This window comes from Taudactylus pleione, unplaced genomic scaffold, assembly GCF_031769625.1.
Source record: "Taudactylus pleione unplaced genomic scaffold, aTauple2 ptg000647l, whole genome shotgun sequence".
Taxonomy (NCBI): Eukaryota; Metazoa; Chordata; class Amphibia; order Anura; family Myobatrachidae; genus Taudactylus; species Taudactylus pleione.
Genome location: NW_028285049.1, coordinates 1794791 through 1817991, shown reverse-complemented (window position 1 = coordinate 1817991; position 23201 = coordinate 1794791). Strand labels below are relative to the sequence as shown.

Here is a 23201-nt window from a genome sequence, read left to right as displayed (position 1 = left end):
TAAAACACCAGAGTATTGGTATAAGATTCTTAGAGCCATGCTACAGAGGACTTCTGCCTATAACAGCCGCACGTTGTTCCCTAGAGTATGATACACTCACTGGTACTTAGGATGCTGGCAGGTCTTAAATTCAGGTCAGTAGGAACTAATACAACACTCTGGTGATTGCAGGATTTTTGGCTGAAGTAGTATGAACAAGGCAATATTCAGGCAGAACAATGATAAGTGCAGACCGTACCAATAGGACAACCACTACGCTTGGCTAATCAAATACGTAGCAGATGTTTATAGCAGAGGTGAACAATGCAGCTTAGCAAATATGTCCAACAGCTGATAGCCATCACTTGTGAATGGTAGATGCAGTTTGCAATATTATTCAATGATCGAGATTAGCAATCGCTGAATAGCAGGTGCAGTAGCAATCAATATAACAGCAGATGTGGATAAATGCTTTGAGCAGGATATAACAGCTTGCAGATGGCATTAGCACTAAAGAATGGTGAGGCTATAATTATGAATGGCTCATGGTTAGTAGAAACAAGATCCTGGTTCCAAGCAGACTGGGGTCTCCCATATATTGACCAGGCAGAGCTTATACAGAAAATTCACTAGGACACAGGAGTCAGGATCTGTCCAGACTTGCATACCTCCCAACATGACCCTCTCCAGGAGGGACACAATGCTCTGGTCCTGGACTTCCCTGGTATTTTATGATTGGTGGAGGCTCCAGGGGTGGGGCTGCAGTACAGTCCAAAATTCAAGTAGGGGAGTCACACCAACTGCCAGTGAGTCCCAGCCAGTGATGTTTGGCAGCGTGTGAAATGACAGTTGGTGAGGCTCCCCTATTTGAATTTTGAACTGCGCTGCAGCCCCACCTCTTACTGGGGAAGTCCAGGACCGGAGCATTGTGTCCCTCCTGGAGAGGGTCATGTTGGGAGGTATGCCAGAGGCTTACACGGAAGTGTAAGAACCATTACCAGCAAGGTGTGCAGGGCTGGATGCCCTTTAAACAAAGACTTGCACCAATGGCAGGCTAGTATCATGTCCAGCCCCTACGCAGCCAGCATCCTGCCTATTTGTCCTGTCCGGGACCATCATGCGATAAAGCCCCCCGGCATCTCCTGGTTGCACAGCAACCAGCAGGATCGTCAGGCTAGCGGCTACAGACACGCGGCATCCTGGCTGCCTAGCAACAGCCACAGGCCTGTATTGAGCGGTGACGGCGGCTCTTAACACTCAGATAACTTTATACTATCAGTTAATTTTTCTTTGAAATATTAAATAGGCAGTTTGCAAAGGAAAACTGTCTCCTAGTCCATATATATCGGCTGGTGGTAGAACAAAACAAGGTCAAGTGCTAGTGATGCTGCAATTCAATTGTTAACAGATTAGAGATGCAGAGTTTATTGAGCGATTGTACTTTGTGGCCAGGGAGGTCAGTGGAAAACAATGGGTCAAACTGGAGTCGGACACAAAAAATGGAACATGCAGCTCCAGGGACACTGCTCTGCCGCTTCTGGAATATGTACAATTACTCACATAGAGAATATATTGTTTTCACTGTCACCTTACTCACTGATGCTTGTACTTGCTTACAGAAACCTTAGGTTTTCATGCATGTAAATGCGTTCAGCTAGCGTAATAAATGCATGTATTTTAATTTCAGTGCCTATGGAACCCTACTCATCTTTAGGGGCATATTCAATTGTGTGCGAGAATAGCAAAAAACCTGCACCTGCAAGATTTTTCCTGCAGGTGCGGGTTTTTTGCTATTCTATCAGGTGCGTGTTTTTTTAAAAACACATCGGGAGGTTTTTTTTCACGCACCTCCTGAGCAAGCGTGATTTTTCCTAAAATTGATGATTTTTAGGAGAAATCACCGGGACTTGCTCTGATACCCCTGCGGCACCCCCGTGAGGACTAAATAAACAATTGGAAGTATCCAATTAGCTTAATTAGTCCTTAATTACTCACCTTCCTTAGCGCTGTCTTCTGCATCTTCTTCATCCAGGGTCGGGAGCCGGCTCTTCTGCAGCAGGGTGAGTATGTCAGTGTGTGTGCTGTATGTAAGTGTGTGTATGTGTGTGTGTGTGACCCCCGGTGCGGTGTGTGTATGTGTCCCGGAATGGGCGCTGGGAGAACTACATCTGCCAGCAGCCCTTGCTCCTCCCATCAGCCCCTGGGACACCCAGCAGCCCCCTCTCCAGTAAGAAGAGAGGGGTGAAGCCACTGGGAGCTGCGGAGACCCCCTGCCAGGTAGGTGTTGTTTTTTTTTTTCATTTTACGCGGCGTGGGGTATTTTTTTCATTGAATACCACTGGTAGAGGGAGCGCGCATTGCCGCGGTATTCCGGAATTGGGCGCGAGGTGCGCAAGGTTATTAACTCGCTAAACCTCGCGCCCAATTGTATATGCCCCTTAGTATGACGTATTGTGTCTCATGGCAAATCCATCTTTAACCATAAATAATCAAAAAATAAATGAAATAAAAATGTATGAATATAATCATAATGGCAGAATTTGGTGTTTTTATCCCAGTTATGGATAACCCTTATTCTCGGAGTGGTCTGTGTAACCTTCGTTTGTTAGAAAGTATTTTAAAAGAATGCTACCCTTTCTTGCAGGTAGATGTATAAAGTCTAGGCTACTGTGTAACGGGGACAATGATTGTGGAGACAGTTCAGATGAAACCTGTGATGATGGGAAAGATCCAAAACTGGTGTGCAAAACAGATATTGATTTGTCTGAAATAGGAAGAACGTCAGGAAATGGGTGCGTAATGTTTTATAACCTATTATTACAAAATAGTTTGGTTTAGTAACTTCATAACAGATATGAGAATAACAAAATAGATCATCTCGGGTGCACAAATACAGTATGGACAGGGAGGGATTTAGGGGGTCCCTAGGCACAGCAGTAATAGCCGTCCCCTATGCACACTTTTATTACTTTCATTGTTTGGTTATAAGCCTTCATTTGATTATTGGCAATTAAATATAATATTGAATATATATATATATATATATATATGAGCTTTTTGACATTTTGTTTTATTTTTAATTAAGTATACATATTTAATAAGGAGGACGGCTTGTCTCTCCATGTCATACCCGTTTATAGTACTCCACTCAAGATGGCATATGGGGGCTAATTCAGCAGTATGGGTCCTGCTAACGCGCCCGCTAGCCGTTGAATGAGGCATTTAAACCGCCAAGCCCAGGATCTGCGTTGATCAACGCAGTATCCTGGGCTCACAAGCCGGCGAGGCTGAGTAAGCTGAGGCTAACTCAGCTGGCCAGCCGCCCGCCACAATCCACCAGCGCGACCATCGACCACAGATGGTCGCAATGGTGATTCCAGCTGCATTTGCATTATTGAAAACAAGTGCAAAGTTGCATGTGTGCAACTTTGCAATTGCGTTTCTTGCTGAATCAGGGCATTGGTTAGAGTAGAAATATTTTGTAGTTACTATAAACTTTCAGACTGACAGTAATTAAACAAGCACCCAAGTGCCGACCCCCAATAAGTAGAAGCAGTAACAGTCGCACAAGAATAATAATAACTCACAATTTAGAAATTAGCAGGGACCCTCTTTATATACTATCAAAAAGTATTCTTGAGGGGTGCTACCACTGACAGCTATAGTATATATATGAACACAAAAAGAGAAGGAAAATGAACTGTCATGGGTGGTGCACTATTAATTAAAACATAACTTTTAATAAATAATGGTTAATACCTATTATATAGGAAAGACAACAGCGAAAATTGGTAAAATATAAAGTAGTGTAATAAAGACAGAAAATGTGATTAAAAATAAATGGCAGCTCATGTACCTGCCTCCATTATGTCATAATATAAATTGGCTGGTAATACGTAAAATATCTATGTTAACTCTCTAATATATTTGGGATACACCTTTCCCTATGTTATCGTGAAAATATATAGATATAGATGAGAATATAAGGTACTACATAAATATAGAGTTCATACCACTGTTATTTAGACTTCAGCCAATCAAAAAGTGTGTTTGTATTTGACGTCTTTAAATGGCAAATCAACAGACACAAGGCCTATTTATATTTTATTTTCATGGGAAATTAACAAACCAAGAGGGTTAAGGATCACGTAGGAGTAGTGATCACTAGAAATCCTTCTCTGATATATCAGAATTACATCTGTTTTTAAACCGGCATATCATTATATAATCTCAGGGAGTAACTGTCATAATGTACTCAGATAGTTATGGCAAATATAATTAAACATGTAAAATAACTGTCTCAGCAGTCCTTGTTGCTCTTTAGGACATCAAAAGTGAACCTAATGTCCAGGTTTCCCCATTATAGAAACATATATTCACTTTTATAGTGTTTATAACAATTTGCGCTTATTACAGCAGGTGTATCTGGGAAATATGCAGATAGAATGCTTTCACCATGTGACCAGGGATTCTATAATGATCATAGCATCACAGACATAAGATTTGCACTGGCAATGTCAGATATTTTTCCTGGTTTGGACAAACACAAACAACACAACAATACTACATATAATGAGACATGAGGTCAGGTCACACGCGCCGCTAACCGACGCGACGTTTCGCTACACTGGCTTTGTCAAGGCAAGCCAAATCTAACATCGGGGTATCCTCATATACCCGGATGTCTAACCCTTGTCCAATCAGAAGAAATCCGAAGTCCGAGTAACCAATCGCGCTAAGTCGCGTCATGCTGGACCCGCCCACCTGATTTGCTGAGACTATACTGCTATAGTATGGGATTCAATGGTGTCTATTCAGGATAGAGTAATCGAACTTCGAGTTCACTGATCCCAGTGAGACTATAGTAGAGGCTAACCTATTAGCATATTCCCTCCTAGATGGAAACATATATCGTAAATCGGTGATTATATTACCATTTATCAAACAGTTTAAAGGAATAGAAATCAAATAAGTAAATATATCAAAACAGCTGATTATACTAATAGAATAACCTATATTTAATATCCAATATAAAGACCAAATGAGGCCAAAGTAATGGATAGAAAAATCATGGATCAGATTCCAATAAAAATAAATGGTGTCTGTGTAGAAAGCCACTCCATATACCAATCCATTATTAATGGATCTATATGGATTTCACTGCACCACTATATAGATAATAATATTTTCAATAATATTTTCAATATTGCAATCAATAGTGCCAATCTCAAATTAATAAATCCACATATCAACAAATATATTAATAAATGAATATCCAATATTCCTAATATAACTCAAATAAAAATACTGATGAAACTACAATAATGTAGTATTAACATAATACTATAATGTGATATGAGTGAAAGATGTAAAAACAAAATAATAATTAATAAATAAATGTTAAAAAATGCATAATGTAAATCATTAATTCCAAAACCTATAATGACCCATTAAATATTGGTGACAGACAGTGACTCTGATGAAAGTGATGATGCAAGTATGTGTAAAAAATGGATATCAATATAAATGATTAAACCCTGAAGAAAAAGGGAAAGGAAAAAAGAAAAGAAAGAAAGAAAGAAAAATCGTGTGAACATAACAAACCCACTGAAAAATGTGAAAAAAATAATGTGAAAAATTCCTTTAGATCACAGCAAAAATTGAGTGAAAAATAAGATAAAATATATCTTTATTATCAAAAAATTATTATAATGAGTGAAGGTAACTGTAAAGATGAATAAAAAAATATAAAAACTGGTGTAATGGTGTCATGAATATGTAAAATACATAATTGTAAAATACTTACGTGCACTAATACATATATACCCATGTATATTAATACAGTAAAAACCCATATAAAAATATTAATAATAATTAAGTAATAAAACACCCAACAGTGCTCCACATGTTATTACATGTGAATCATAATAAATCTGCATTACGTGTATATACATATAAAAAGATAGAAAAAGTGAATCCAATATGTTAATGCATAAAGAAATGTGTAAAAATTGATAGAAGGGAAGAAATAGAGATTTTATGATACTGAATCATTTTATTTCAAAAAAGATGTATAGTTATTTTCTTCATTCAAACCTCTAGGTACTAAAGTATCCATGAGAAAAATAAGTTTAGTCTCCTGTTTAAGGAATTCATTATCAATATCCCCTCCCCTGATGTTAGTTACAATTTTCTTCATTCCATATACTTTCTGACCGCTCGGATTGGCTCCATGAAATTTTAAGAAGTGTCTTGCTACCAATGTTAGTGGTTTGAAGAGGAGTTTGTCTCATTTGGCATTTTTAATGTTATTCAGATGTTCAAAGACCAAAAGTATTCCCTTCCTTTGAATTAGCTAGCGACACCTTGAAAATTGAGTGGGAGAAAATTCTCACTACATGCTCACTGAATCTGATCTCCATACTGATCAAACATGATGAATTACTGCTAAATAAATTTTCACAAGAGATATCCACATTGGGTACTAAATTAAAAATTTTTGAAGGGATGGAGAAGTTTCAAAAAACATATGACAAATATAAGAGGGAAGTTGAAGAGATTGAGAAAGAAGTGATCAGTAGGAAGCGGGGCAAATTGCAGAGGGACAAAAATGACTTTGCCTCTAACAGAGTATATAAGTGGAATCATATGAACAAAAGAGTATCAAATGAGCGTATGAATTATACCACCTCTGATATTGATTCATCTGATAATGAAAATATAGTAAAACAAACTTCATTTCATAGACAACAAATGGATTTTTTAGAGTTAACTCCCAGAGCAACCAGAGAAAACATAGGATTACCTCCAAGAGGATTAGGAGAGGAAAGAAGAGGCAAACGAAGTTTAAGGGGATTGGAGAGACGAACCCAGGGATTATCAGAAATACAGGAAATAAATGAATTGGATACCCTGAGAGTTATCAATCTAACAGAAAGTGTACCAACATCTTCACAAATAGAAGTCCTTAACAAAGGACTCTCCTTCTCACCTACGCAATCATTCGATAGATTTGAATGTAAGAAGGATATTAACCTTTTCGCAAGAAAACTTCTTCTAAAAATTTTTTTAAAAAACAGAGGGGAAAGGGAGGAAAGTACATCTAATCCCAGAGATCTTTCACAGGATGACTTAATAGCTGTCTCAATTTTGGAAGAATTGGGAGAAACACAATTATCATTTGAACAATTAGAAACATCAATCTTGGATGATTCTATGAGTATTAGAACAATCCCTCTGAAAAAGAAATCCACTTTTTGTCCCGATTCATCCATTTGTCCTCAAGTTAAGATCTTTGTTGATTTAGTAAGTAAAGAGTTAGATCATTTGGAAAAGAATAAACGGATCATGGAATGTGACCATAATTTAAAAAGAGAAGAGAGACGAGCATTAAGAGAAATGCAAATGTGGGAGGACACAATAATTAAACCATCAGACAAAGGTGGTAATGTGGTCCTGTGGTCGAGAGATCAATATGTTATGGAATTGAATCGTCAATTGAGAGATGAATCTTGCTATAAACGTCTAACCTTCAATCCCACCATAGATGTTTTGGAATTATATACTAAGATCATTACAAGAGCAAAAAATGAAGGCATCATAACTAAGAAGGATTTTGAATTTTTAAGGACAGAGCATCCAAAGATACCTACTCTGTACCTATTGCCCAAGATCCACAAAAATGAAAACAACCCACCCGGAAGACCAATTGTCTCTGGGATGGGTAGTCTTACTGAGAATGCAAGCAAGTTTGTGGATTCCCATTTAAGAAATTATGTTGTTAGTTTACCATCTTTCACCCGGGATACTTCTGATGTATTGAATAAGATACAAGATATTATTCTTGATGAAGGTACGTGGCTGATAACTTGTGATGTGGAAAGCCTCTACACAAGTATCAGCCATAATTATGGGATTAAAGCAGTAGAGTACTTTTTGAGCATGGATTCAAATACTGACTTCAACAACTTCCTCGTTTCATTATTATGATTTATATTAACAAAGAATTATTTTGTATGTAACAACAACTTCTACCTCCAGGTAAGAGGGACGGTGATGGGGACCACGTGTGCCCCCACGTACACCAATCTCTACCTGGGGTGGTGGGAGAGGGAGTACGTATTTAACCAGGAAAATGATTCATATACAAAATATATTATTCTTTGGCTCAGATATATCGATGACCTTTTGATAGTCTGGGAGGGTGAAGTGAGACAATTTGAAGAATTCTTGATGAAACTTAATGCTAATAAAGAGATGGACACATTTCATCGGATTTATTCCACAAAAAAACCTCTACTAATAGCATTTTGCATAACAAAAGTTCTCACTTTCCCCCAGTTTTGAAGGGATTACCTAAGGGGGAATTCCTTCGGATGAAGCGAAATTGCTCAGAAGAGCACACATTCCAAGGGAGATCAGAACAATTAAGTGAAAGATTGAGAGTCCGAGGTTATAGCAATAGGGCTATTAAGAAAGCCCATGCGGACTCAACCAACTATACCAGAGATCAATTATTGACACCTAAGGTTAAAAAGAAAGAGCAGGAGGGTGTGAGATATGTTGGGACTTTTTGTCACGAATGGAAACAGATTCAAAGAATCCTACACAAACATCTAAATGTGTTACAAACTGATCAAGATCTTAGGGAAATCCTGGGCGACAGAATCCAAATGAGTTGGAGACGGTCCAGGAATCTTAGAGATAACTTGGTACAAAGTCATCTTGAAACACCTAAAAAATGTCTATACTTTAGAAAAGGCTCCAGAAGATGTGGAACCTGTAAAGCTTGTTGGACGATGAATACTTCGGAAATCTACAAGGACAAATTTAATAAGATCTGGCATATAAAAGACCATATTGATTGTAATACGACGGCAGTCGTTTACAACTTAAGTTGTCCTTGTGACAAACAATATATTGGTAAGACTATAAGACCTCTTAAGAAAAGAATCTTTGAACATCTGAATAACATTAAAAATGCCAAACGAGACAAACTCCTCTTCAAACCACTAACATCGGTAGCAAGACACTTCTTAAAATTTCATGAAGGCAATCCGAGCGGCCTGAAAGTATATGGAATGAAGAAAATTGTAACTAACATCAGGGGAGGGGATATTGATAATGAACTCCTTAAACAGGAGACTAAACTTATTTTTCTCATGGATACTTTAGTACCTAGAGGTTTGAACGAAGAAAATAACTATACATCTTTTTTAAATAAAATGATTCAGTATCATAAAATCTCTATTTCTTCCCTTCTATCAACTTTTACACATTTCTTTATGCATTAACATATTGGATTCACTTTTTCTATCTTTTTATATGTATATACACGTAATGCAGATTTATTATGATTCACATGTAATAACATGTGGAGCACTGTTGGGTGTTTTATTACTTAATTATTATTAATATTTTTATATGGGTTTTTACTGTATTAATATACATGGGTATATATGTATTAGCGCACGTATGTATTTTACATGTTCATGACACCATTACACCAGTTTTTATATTTTTTTATTCATCTTTACAGTCACCTTCACTCATTATAATAATTTTTTGATAATAAAGATATATTTTATCTTATTTTTCACTCAATTTTTGCTGTGATCTAAAGGAATTTTTCACATTATTTTTTTCACATTTTTCAGTGGGTTTGTTATGTTCACACGATTTTTCTTTCTTTCTTTTTTTTATTTTTTCCTTTCCCTTTTTCTTCAGGGTTTAATCATTTATATTGATATCCATTTTTTACACATACTTGCATCATCACTTTCATCAGAGTCACTGTCTGTCACCAATATTTAATGGGTCATTATAGGTTTTGGAATTAATGATTTACATTATGCATTTTTTAACATTTATTTATTATTATTTTGTTTTTACATCTTTCACTCATATCACATTATAGTATTATGTTAATACTACATTATTGTAGTTTCATCAGTATTTTTATTTGAGTTATATTAGGAATATTGGATATTCATTTATTAATATATTTGTTGATATGTGGATTTATTAATTTGAGATTAGCACTATTGATTGCAATATTGAAAATATTATTATCTATATAGCGGTGCAGTGAAATCCATATAGATCCATTAATAATGGATTGGTATATGGAGTGGCTTTCTACACAGACACCATTTATTTTTATTTTTATTGGAATCTGATCCATGATTTTTCTATCCATTACTTTGGTCTCATTTGGTCTTTATATTGGATATTAAATATAGGTTATTCTATTAGTATAATCAGCTGTTTTGATATATTTACTTATTTGATTTCTATTCCTTTAAACTGTTTGATAAATGGTAATATAATCACCGATTTACGATATATGTTTCCATCTAGGAGTGAATATGCTAATAGGTTAGCCTCTACTATAGTCTCACTGGGATCAGTGAACTCAAAGTTCGATTACTCTATCCAGAATAGACACCATTGAATCCCATAGTATAGCAGTATAGTCTCAGCAGATCAGGTGGGCGGGTCCAGTATGATGCGACTTAGCGCGATTGGTTACTCGGACTTAGGATTTCTTCTGATTGGACAAGGGTTAGACATCCGGGTATATGAGGATACCCCGATGTTAGATTCGGCTTGCCTTGACAAAGCCAGTGTAGTGAAACGCCGCGTCGGTTAGCGGCGCGTGTGACCTGACCTCATGTCTCATTATATGTAGTATTGTTGTGTTGTTTGTGTTTGTCCAAACCAGGAAAAATATCTGACATTGTCAGTGCAAATCTTATGTCTGTGATGCTATGATCATCATAGAATACCTGGTCACATGGTGAAAGCATTCTATCTGCATATTTCCCAGATACACCTGCTGTAATAAGCGCAAATTGTTATAAACACTATAAAAGTGAATATATGTTTCTATAATGGGGAAGCCTGGACATTAGGTACACTTTTGATGTCCTAAAGAACAACAAGGACTGCTGAGACAGTTATTTTACATGTGTAATTATATTTGCCATAACTATCTGAGTACATTATGACAGTTACTCCCTGAGATTATATAATGATATGCCGGTTTAAAAACAGATGTAATTCTGATATATCAGAGAAGGATTTCTAGTGATCACTACTCCTACGTGATCCTTAACCCTCTTGGTTTGTTAATTTCCCATGAAAATAAAATATAAATAGGCCTTGTGTCTGTTGATTTGCCATTTAAAGACGTCAAATACAAACACACTTTTTGATTGGCTGAAGTCTAAATAACAGTGGTATGAACTCTATATTTATGTAGTACCTTATATTCTCATCTATATCTATATATTTTCACGATAACATAGGGAAAGGTGTATCCCAAATATATTAGAGAGTTAACATAGATATTTTACGTATTACCAGCCAATTTATATTATGACATAATGGAGGCAGGTACATGCGCTGTCACTTATTTTCAATCACATTTTCTGTCTTTATTACACTACTTTATATTTTACCAATTTCCGCTGTTGTCTTTCCTATATAATAGGTATTAACCATTATTTATTAAAAGTTATGTTTTAATTAATAGTGCACCACCCATGACAGTTCATTTTCCTTCTCTTTTTGTGTTCATATAGACCCCCAATAAGTGTCTCCCCTATGCACGTGTCTCACGTGCCTAATAGGAAATTCACCACTAGATATGGATGAATACTGCAATGCACAAATATCTGAATAAATAATGAAAATGATAAAAACAGGACAATCGCAGACAGAGCTGTGTTTGATATCTCATGTAGGTCTATTACCAAGGGGTAGATTGGAGAGCGAAAAAGTGGAGAGAGATAAATCGCCAACCAATCAGCTCCTCTGTCATTTTTCAAACACTGCCCTTCTGCTCCATGGGAGGTTTCTGTCCTCCCTGAGCTCGCCTTAGGACTCCTGCGTTACGGTTTGACAGGTGTACCGTCCCAAGTCAAACTCCCCACCTGCCACATCTCTTCCAATGGATACATGAAACATTAGAATTCAATTCAATAACAAGTACCCATACACCATGTAAATAATAATGGTAATTGTATATAAGCAACAATAAACGTGCAATCAATTGCAAAAAAATGCAAGACATCAAATGTTAGGTATGCATACAAAGGAGTAAATTTACTAAAGGTCGATTTCAATCCATTTTAATTGATTTCAAAATGATCTAAATTGATGTCGTGTTTCTGTGGCTAAATCACACATTTACTAACACTTAAGAAATGTACTGTTAGGAAATGTGTGTTTTAACCCCAGAAACACAACATCGATTTAGATCATTTAGTAAATTTACCCCTAAATGTGGTCAGCTGGCTCTTGTAACTAAATAGTCATCCTATTGTTGTGATACGGAACCTTTAAAAGGAACCAGATGGAATTTCAATATATCATAATCAAGTAAAGGGGTGTTCTGATCATTGACGTTTGAACCATCTGGATCCTAAATGGCACAACCAGGTCATTGTGCGGCTTGCATATTTTTTGCAAATTTTTGCATTTTTATGGTTGTTTATATAGAGATGCCATTTTTATTTACATTGTGTATTGGTACTTGTTATTAAATTGTAATTTAAAGTTTCACTCCTGGTATTAGACCTAATTTTTTTTTAACATGAGATATCACAAACAGTGCTAACGTTTGCTTATTCCAGACATGATATACTGGACAATCCTTACAAAATAAATGACCAAGTTGATATTCACTTGCAATAAACATAATAAATAGATGTTATTTTCTGTTAATTTTAGTTATAACTTTCTCGGAATGGAAGTAAAGGGAAACGCCTTTGACAATGAATATTTTAATGGGGTCTGTGACAGAGTCCGTGATGGTAATACCAGAACCTATTACCGCAAGCCATGGAATGTTGCTGCTCTTGTTTATCAGGTAATAGACTATATAAATAAAGGATAATAATAAAAACAATGTGGGAGGATACTCACAAATGACATATACAGAATTTAAAATGGATTGGATGACAGTAAAACAAAAAGTTGAAAAATCAATAATAATTATTATAATAATTTTTTATATTTTCTATATATTAATAGCAGAAGGACGTCTTTATGAGTGACATATTTCGATGATGCCTTTGTTTGAGCAGGGCACATCATATACCAAATTAAAGGTCTTGGTCTGTAGATTTGCAGAAAAATAAATATTGGTGTTGTTTTTGGTTGCTTAATTTCGGAGTTATGTGGCAAAACATCCACCCACTATTTACAATGGATCACCATTATGCGCTGGAAAATGTGACAGTTGGTGAACTCTCTCCGTGCACCTGCTGGGTGGCCTGGAACTTGTGACCTGCTGGATAGCCTGGAAACTGTGACAGTTATTCGCAGCCACATATATTAGCACCACTGCTTTGTTTTTTCACTATTCGCGTCACCACGCATTGTTTACACAAAACATGCCTAGAAGCCAGCCTCGAGGACGTAGATGTGGTGGAACGAACCCTTATGTCAAGAACCATCCTTACCCTTAGGTTCGTGTTGATCTGTCTTGGCGGGGGCCTGGGGCTCTCAGAGAGCACTGTTGACAGGTCCCCAATGTGGTGGTCGTCTCTGGAGCCCAGTGTTTTGCCTGCATTCCCACCGGCTTTGGACACTGCTATGGCAGGCCCGGCCAGCTGAACGCCATTGATGATAGGCTCCAAGCATGGTGGTGGTCTCAGGGGGCTCGGAGTCCGTCGGCGTTCCCTCCGGCTCCAGACACTAGGCACTGCCATATTGGTCCCGGTCAGCTGACCGCAAGTCTCCATTGACAGCCAGGATGGTGTCCACCTGACCGCATCAGCCAATCTCTGCGAGAACCAGGGTATAAGTAAAGCAAGACTGGAACTAACAATTGGTTCAATGCAGGCGCTACACGGGGCTGTCTTTCTAAAGCTGCTATTGTAAAAATGAGGATAGTCAGACCTCACTAATCAAGATCATATACAAAGAAAAAAACAGCGCTGTCTCTTAATAATTACTCTAAAAAGTTGGAATGGATTATGGGTAATATTTAATTTAAAAAAACACATAAAATCAATATATAATGTCATGCATACAAAAATAAATTTAAAACATTGTAGAGCCGCTGGGAATTTGACGCTTGTTAAATTGTCCAGTAAAGTGCACAAGTACAAATTAACCTGTTCCTATTATAGCCTCCTGGAAATAATCAGCAATTTTTGGAATATCACAATAGTTCCATTAGGAGATACAAATAATTTCAGACATATATTTACCGCTATAAAGTACAAGAGCTGGAGGGTGCCTTATTAGCAGAGTCATGCAACAAGATTGGATTCCTTGATATTGGTGGACTTGCATTAGGTGTTATGGCAGATATGTAATAGGCAGTGATTCCCATGTGTTGTCCAATAAAAAGTTCCAGGGCTTAGTCCAGGTACTATAGATGTATTAAAAAAACCAGCGCCGTAAATGCAGTGTACAGCCAATTTCTGACACATTTCACTGTGTGTCCCACAGCTTTGTCAAAGGTAAGTGGCGTGTATTCCTGAAAAGGGTTTTATACCCTAACCAATATGGCTGCTAATCAAGCACCTGTGCTACTGCCAGCTCCGGACACTGGGCTCCGCAATATTGGTCCCGGTCAGCTGACCGCTAATCTCCAGTGACAGCCAGGCCACTGTCCACCTGTCTGCATCAGCCAATCCCTGTGAGACCCAGGGTATAATTATCCTGCCCTGACAGCATTCTGTGTCTGAGCTTCGTCACTGATACATGTCCTAGGCTCCAATCCTGGCTGTTTTTTTAAGGCTCATTGATGACTCTCACTCCAGCTCTAATGTCTAATCCAAGTCCGTCCCACTCCGGCTTCAGTGTATACTTCAAGTCCGGCCCGGCTCCAGCTCCAGTCTCTATTCCAAGTCCGAACCGACTCCGGCTCCAGTCTACTCCAAGTACAGTCCCTCTCCGGATCCAGTATAAACGCTGTCCGTTCCCACTCCAGATCCAGTCTGTGCTTCAAGTCCAGGCCCCCTCTGGCCCCAGTGTATACTCCAGGTCTGGTCCCACTTCGGGTCCAATCTGTGCTCCAAGTCCGGTCCTACTCCGGCTCCTGTGTATACTTCAAGTCTGGTCCCAATCCGGCTTCAGTGCCTGTTCTGTCTAGTCCCAGTTCTACTCCAGTATCTACTACAGTACTAGCCCAGGGTTTACTCCATGCACCGTCTTAGTAATACTACCCTGCTGCATATGTATAATTATTATTACATCTATGAGGAGGAATTATATATGACCATCTCTACTCCAAACCTCCTGTATCATCCTGTGAGTATCTGACTCTTTCCTGGGCAATCCAGAATCCCCAGCCCTGACACCTTACAGGTCACCCAGAGTGCACAGTTCAAAGATCTTAAACAACGTATAACAAGATCAACTTATACGCCGCTTGCATTGGACATGGCATATTCACCACAGTACTACTCTTTGGGTCCCATGGATGTGCAATATGTGAACTGTGGTGCCCTACACTTCTTTTGAGACTGCTGTTACATGGAAAAGTTGTGTTGCCCAATGTGACTATTCCACCATATTTAGCAGAACTCTTCATGACAAATACCTTCAAATTACGGACTCATTATTCTCAGTAACTATTATCCATAATATTCTCCATAACTAAGGCGGTTACCGTCAGGATTCCCTAATTATTATTATTATTTAACTTTGCTTCAGTAGGAAACCTAAGAATATATTTCAGACAACTGTAACCCATCAACTTGTTGTGTTGGAGATTTCAGTAATAATAATAATAATAATAATAATAGTAATAATAATAATAATAATGTATAAAGTTCCTTTCTCCCAATAGTGTTTAAAGCACTGTACATTCTAGCAGGGGTTGAGCGTTAGCTCAGTTGCTATTCTATCTGAAATAAAACACATAAATCAGGTGTACTGTACGTAAGTACAAATACAGCAATGCAAACTCCCACATTGCACTCAGACGAGACTCCTACAACACTATTGTTTTGTTTGTTTTTTATTATTGCAAAAGTGTTGCAGCTGTAGAAGACAGTTGTCCCCTTAATACTGTGGAAGAGGACCTGAAGATAAATGCTGTTGGGCAAACATGATAAATCAATAGGAAATGATTAAATTAATTGAAGGTAATTGTCACACCTGAGGGTTGGTTTGGGTTGGAACAGGCAGGGGAGGCTGAAGAGGAGATTTGAGAGGCGTGAATGAACTTAGGTGATTTGAGCCAGGGCTTCCTCATGTATTAGATGTGAGGAGGTAAAGATACAGCCGTGGATGATGGGACCGAAGGCGAGAACAGGAATAGAATGTCTTTATTGAACAACGGGTTGGAATGCAACTGGATATATACTGAATGAATGAGCAGAATCGGATTGGAACTGATGATGCTAGATTGAGAGCTGGATCGATTTGAGACCGATGTTGATGAATTGAAGAACTTGATGGATTTGAATCCAATGTTGATGAATTGATGAACTTGATCAGTTGGGACCAATGTTGTAGAATTGAAGGATTTAATAATTGGATGAAACCAATGGTTGGAGGTATCGGCTGGAACCGATGGTGTCTGTAAGAACAAGTCTCAGGGGTAAACCAGACTGGAGTGCAAGATGGTATAGGAGACATGTTTACCAGATATAGGAACTGGATATAACGGACTGGTGACCTGATTCAGACCCGCTCGCTAGTCTGCGTTCGCACGCTGCTGGCCAATTGTCGCCTTTCTGCACATGCCAAAATGCACATGTGTGAGCTGGTCATTGCGATCGGGAAGCGATTGCTCGTAATAGACAGACGGCCAGCTAGTTTGAGTTACAGAATGTGCCGTATCTGGTTGGTGACAGGGGAAGGTCCAGAAAAACGGGGGAGTAGTTGTGCGAACGCAGCCGTGTTTGAGCATCAAAACTGCATTTTTTGGGCATCCATAATTACAAGGCTGCGTTATTGTACACGTCACGTGGCTGGTTTAAACACTGAAGCACTCGCAGTGCTTGCGGCAGGGTAGGGTCAACCACAGTGCTGCGAGCGGCTCCGATGTCACTCAATGTTACTGATTTTACATACACTTTCTGACGTTTGCTGCGAAGGGAAAGGGGGCGTCATTAGACTGGCCTGCGATCGCACTGTCGTCACACGCTAAGATATATTAGCAGCTGAGCGGCTGCGTGCGAATGAACGCATCTAGCGAGCGGGTCTGAATCAGCTCCTCGGACCGTACTGATACAGAGTACCAGGGGGCTCAGCACAGAGCTGTAACCTCAGCAAGAAGCGACTTTGTACTGGCAACAGATCCCCAGTGATTGGATGCTGCAATCAGCTGGTTTGGGAGCAGCGCTCTGAGTGGAGGAAGAGCATCAGGTGACAGAGTCCAACATGGCTGCGCCCATACTGTGGTTTAGGAGGGAAGTCTGGCGTGCAACCTGTGTGCCATCATGCTGGGAAGACACGCTGTGAGCAAAGGGCTGCGGAGAGCCATCTCCATGCTCAGTGACAGGACACTGAGCGGACTGGGCAGGAGCAGCACAGACAGACCTCAGCACCAGCCGGGAGCGATGTGCAGCGTCAGCGGACCTCTGTGCTATCTGGGAGTGATGCACTGCGCAAGCAGATCTCAGCGCTAGCCTGGACAGACACCGGAGAGGTAAGAAAGTGGTTTTTAAGGGCCGGAGCGTGACAACAGTTATATAATTAATTAATTGGGGAAAATTAAAACAATAAGTCTAGACCCCCTTTCATATCCCACTATTGATATGTCTTATTTGGTTTACCTTTGTGTTATAATATTATACTCTCTTGTTTCTAGACTAGAGCTGATAAAACGTTTACAACAGAAGCCTACGAGAATGCTGTTTCAGTGTTGACTAAGCTTATAGAGGAAAAGACACTGTCGATTGAGGGATCATTGTCTTTGAAATTGACACCTGCAAAGCACAATTCCACTACGATCAAAGGAAATTTAAAAGGAAACTGGACCAGGAGAGACAGTATGCAAAAAGTCAAAGATTATTCTACAAAAACGGTAATGGAAAAAAAAGTAGGGGTCATAGCCAGTGTGAGGAAGCTAGATATATATATAAAATAAATAAAAAAACAGCAGGAGAAATATCAAACTGGAGTATGAAAGGCACACTGTGGATGCTGTATGTAATGGGGCCTATGAAAATAGTGTGAAAAGAGGAGTGCAAGTGCAGGGCCGTAGCTAGGGCAGTGCGGCCGGTGCCATCGCACAGAGCACCACAGGTCAGGGGGCCCTGTTTGGGTTTGTCAAATTTCTATTTATTATCATTTTTGCTTGTAGCTTCCTCTTATTTCATCCCCAGCATCTCCTGGTGTCTCCTATCTCTTCCCTGGCCCTTCCCCATGAGGCCATGGCCCTTTTTTGGGTGCATTATGTCCCTTTGAAAAATGAGGGGGGCGCCAATGCTCTTTTTGAAAAGGAGAAAGGGAGAGCGAGTCACAGAGGGGAGGAATATTTAAATGAAGCCTAACACGGACTTGAGAGATCCAAGCATACATTCTAACAACTGTGGATTGCTTTACACGCCGATTTATACATTACTTCATATCATTTCATGATCCTGTGCTCAAATTATATTCCCCGACTCCTCCTTCCCTGGATTAAGATATTAAAAGAGCATAGGAAAGGACCAGGAATAATCTGCTAATGGACTTGTAACTGGAAATTTACAGGAGCCATTATCACCAGGACCCGGAGTCACAAGCCTGTAAGGGGATTTTAATCTTCTTTTATTGGAGAGACAAGTACCTATGATAGCCTAATCTAATACTTACCTTGAACTGTTAAATTATAATTACAATGTAATCCTAACCTCCAACATGACCCCTCCCATCAGGTACAAAATGCTCTGCTCCTGGACTTCCACCTGATTTAGGTTTGCAGTCACCTGTGTTGAGCTAGTTAATTGATGAGACATGTGTTTCACCACAGGTGGCTGCAATCATCAGTTAAGAATGAAATCCAGGAGTAGAGCACTGTGTATGTAATGGAACGGGTCATGTTGGAGGGTCTGTGTAATACATTAATACTTACCTTGTATCAGTCACAGTAACAGTTATATATTAATGTATAAATATATAGACATATAGTAGAACTAGTGTGATTGTGTATGTACGGCACTGCGGACCACTTGTAGCGCTCTATAAATAAACTGTAATAATAATAATAATAATTGTGAGGCCACAAAGGAGTCTTTGTATAAAGATATTGATGTGTATAATTGAAAGTACATACATTTTCATAGGGACGTAGTTATGAGACCGGCGGCCGCATGGCCAGCGGTCTCAATCCCGACAGCGTAATCCCGGCAAGGAATTTAACATAGGCGTCAAAATACCGACGCCTATGTTAATCCTGATGTCATGGACAGTACAATGAAAGCTGACCATCGCCAAATAAATCCCCACAACACATCTCAAATTGCATCTCAAATTGCACATACCATACACCATCAGAACTCCTACCAACACACAATCACAGAATCAGATTCACAAATGGGTCACATGCTTAGAGTCATGCACCCAATCCTGCAAGGTGATCTATTGGTCTCTGGTACCAGGGGGTAGGGGACAAGAATATGAGGGCATTGCCACGCCCCAATCTGAATGTCGGGATTGTCTTACATGCTGCACAGCCTGCTGAGGAGAGCAAGGTCGACTTGTTGGGGGCTTACGTCTCCACACTAGCCCAGTCTCCCAGACAGACCTTATTCGGTTTTAATGTAACACACCCCCCTTTTCCCTCAGCGCCTCAACACAGGAAAGAATTCCGGCCCACAGAAAAACATTTGCCTTCTTCTGGGTATGCCAGACCAGTGCTGAGTAACATTTGGGTTCTTCCTGGCACACTATAGCCGGTAGATCGCATGCCAATAACGTAAAGTCAACATATATTAAGTGCTGCTGTGTAGCTACAAGTCCCATCAAGTCTTGCTTGCCATTGATGGCTTTCAAAGTCTATCCAAGTTCCAGAATGCCCATGTTGTAGCTAAACTGGGCACCAAGACAACTCCAATTCCCATCTTGTGACTTGTTTCTATTTCAGAACAAACAATTCTTAAGAGTGGCAGGATCTGTGCAATTGGGCACATTCCAAATGAGAACTAGAAACATCATGTTATCACCAACGTTCATCGATGACCTCAACAGCCTCCCGTCCTTCTATGATAAGGGAGAATATTTTGCCCTTCTGGAGATGTATGGGACTCATTATACAGTATCCGGGAGCATCGGTGGAAAATATGATCTTGTGTATGTGTTAGATTCCACAATTATGAAAGAAAAAGGTACAGTATATCCTACGTTACGTGTCTGATGTACTGTATATGTGTAGCACAGCATTTAGAATTGTCCATGTGGGTGCTTAATATGATAACTATGAAAATGTGAAATATAATATATCTAATGTTTCACTTACATGAACAGAAAGGTTTGTGTGAAACTCCAGAAGTTCTCTTTGCTTAGACGGAATCTCAACTCAAAATTTACGAACTATGGCAAATTTAATTGTGTTAAGAAGAGAATACAAATAAAATGATGCCCTGCCAGAAGCCATACCACCAGGCTGCAGGGGGATTCTGTCTCTAACAACTAGCATGCACCCACATTCTGGGGCTCTACCCAAACACCCTGGGCTCAGGGCTAGATTAACAATGTGGTGGATGGAGCTTCAGCTCAAGGCCCCACATAAAAATAGGCCCATCATCATGACAGCATGATGAAGACTAGTCTCTTAGATGGCAAATATTTTACAAAGTCTGGAAAATGTGTTTTCTTCTTCAGGGTCCATAGGCTCCACAGGGAGACCTTGGGGTGTAGGTGATGGAACTGAATCCAAGCACAACGCAGTTAAAAGCTTTCAGCTCCCAGGATGCACTGGTCCACTCTCCCTATACACCGCCCCCGAGTCAGAGGCACCTCAGTTTCGTTAGTGCCCGGCCGGAGTTGGGTCACCATTATGCAGGGGGCTGCATAGGCAGCCCTTAAGCTTGTTATTTTTATGATTTAATTTAGTTTCAGTTTTTCTTCTACAGACTACGCAGCAGCAGACTGTCCAAGGGATCTGGGGATCTCGGCAGGCATACCGGGGGTCATTGCTAGCCAAGGCCCCCGGGGAGGACCCAGGCTGCAGCCGGACACTTAAGCTGGCCTCACATCTAAAGATTATCTGTCCAACCAGCCAACTAGTTGATTGGTTGGAATGAAAATCTGGTAATACATGGGAGTAAATGATGATCAGCAATTTGCTCCTAAATGCCAGAAAACTGATGAAAATGGTCGTTCAGACAAGTTTGTTTAAATGTTTGATCAAAACTATTTGTTCAAACAACAGTTTTTGTCCATTTTCCAGCATTTGGGAGCAAATTGCTGATTGTCATTTGCTTTCATAATTTACCAGGTTTTCATTCCAACCAATCAACTAGTTGGCTGGTTGGACAGATAATCTTTAGATGTGTGGCCAGCTTAAGGGGACAGGTAAGGTGGGTCACTGCTTGCGTGACCCGCCTTACCTGTCTATACCTCCGGTCTCAGGGGACAGACCGGAGGTGGCTGAGTGTGGACGCAGGCTCTAGCCACCGCAATCCACTAGACCACCAGGGACATTAGCGGTGCGGGAACTGGCATCCTGGGGATTAACGATCAGCCAGGGGAGACAGCTCCTCCCCTCAGCTCTGGGTGCCTTTCCTCTGAGGTCTGGCTTCCCTGAGCTGTTCTCCTCCTCGGCCACGCCCCCTCTGAGGTCTCCGATGGCCATTTTCTTCATGGTGCAGTCACAGCTCTCTCAGGACAGCGCGTGGTCCAGTCCCCCTACATGCCTCTCCCTTGTGTTAGTGTATGTACCACTATAGCCTACCAGACACTGAGTCTATGTAGTTGAGTGTAGTGCCAATTTGCAGTGTAAATTCTGCATTGTATGTGACTTATGCTAGCACTGCCTGTCTGTGTCTTTTTTCCTGTCAGCATATACCTATACCTTTCCTCTAATTCTGCCCTAATACAGGTGTAGTTAGGGTGGTTCTTTTACCTCATATATATACAGTAGATGATAATGTTTGTGAGGTCTGTCACATACTGTTGTGCGCTACACTGTGCCATATTTAGGCACAGGCTCCTGTAGCTCACCCAAGTGTCAGACAGGACCAGGGTGTCGCATACTTAGGCAGTGGGCTCCTGCAGTTTATCCAAGCATCAGTCAGGACCAGTGTTGTGCTCTCCTATATATTGTGTGTCAGACATGTCTGACAAGGGTAACGAGCACAATGCTGCACCCATTCTGCTGTCTTGCAGGTTATGTGCTTCAAGTTTAAGTGAGGAGGATTTGGCTCGGGATGGGTTAAGTGTGAGGTGTTATAATCCTCCCTGCACCTCAAACTCCCCAACAATGGTACAGTAACCCCCTTGGGCTGCCTTTTCTCAGTCCTGGCCTCCATTACGGCCTGCCTGGCGGTCCCAGCTGTTTTTCCCCATATGGGGTTATCTCAGCAGACCATTATTCCTTCTCAGGGTCTACCACAGATTATGCAGACTCCTCCTGTACCACAGCAGACTGTCATTCCCGTGTAGGCTATGCACCCACCATGGGTAGATGTTTTCTCTACTTCAGTGCAGAGCCTGGGGGCTTCCTCTACTGCCCTTCACACCATGTTGCAGGGTGAGAAATCCATGAAGCCCGCTAAGCATCCTGTGTCGTCATCCCAGTCCACACAACTCTCAAAGTCTGAGATGTCATCTGACGACGGGGAGATTGCGGATGCATCTATCCCTTCTGCAAGAGGCGGAGACTAGGTCAAATATTAATATTCCTGCCTTGGTGCGTGCGGTCAGAACCATATTGGTAATAGAGGATGAAGAGCCAGCCCCTCAATCCAAACACCCTCAGTTTAAACGGCTAAAGGTGACTTCGGCAGTATTCCCTCTATCAGACCAGCTGGTAGAACACATGGCTGCTGCCTGGCAGTTGCCTGGTGAAAGGTATCAGCCTCAAAAGCGTTTGGCCTCATGTTATCCATTTCCTCAGGCTCATTGTAAAAAATGGGAATCAACCCCTAAGGTGGATATTCATGTAACACGTGAAATAAAAAGTGCTACACTACCAATGCCATCCATTTCTTCCTTAAAGGATCCTACAGACAGGAAGGTGGAAACTTGTCTGAAATCGATATACTCCCTTTCAGGAGCTAAAGCTATAGAGAGCTGGGCCGATGCGCTTGAGGACCCCTTCCCCA

The 23201-nt window shown here is 40.2% G+C and overlaps 1 protein-coding gene across 1 annotated transcript in view; it reads left to right on the top strand.

Moving 5' to 3' along the window:
* Positions 1–23201, top strand: part of LOC148478880 (complement component C9-like) — a 68332-nt gene that overhangs the window by 23159 nt on the left and 21972 nt on the right. Inside the window, exons 4-7 of the mRNA XM_088455251.1 lie at positions 2624–2771; positions 12715–12853; positions 17762–17977; positions 20021–20261. Coding sequence (XP_088311377.1) covers positions 2624–2771; positions 12715–12853; positions 17762–17977; positions 20021–20261 — 744 coding nt within the window. The remainder of the gene's footprint in view (positions 1–2623; positions 2772–12714; positions 12854–17761; positions 17978–20020; positions 20262–23201) is intronic.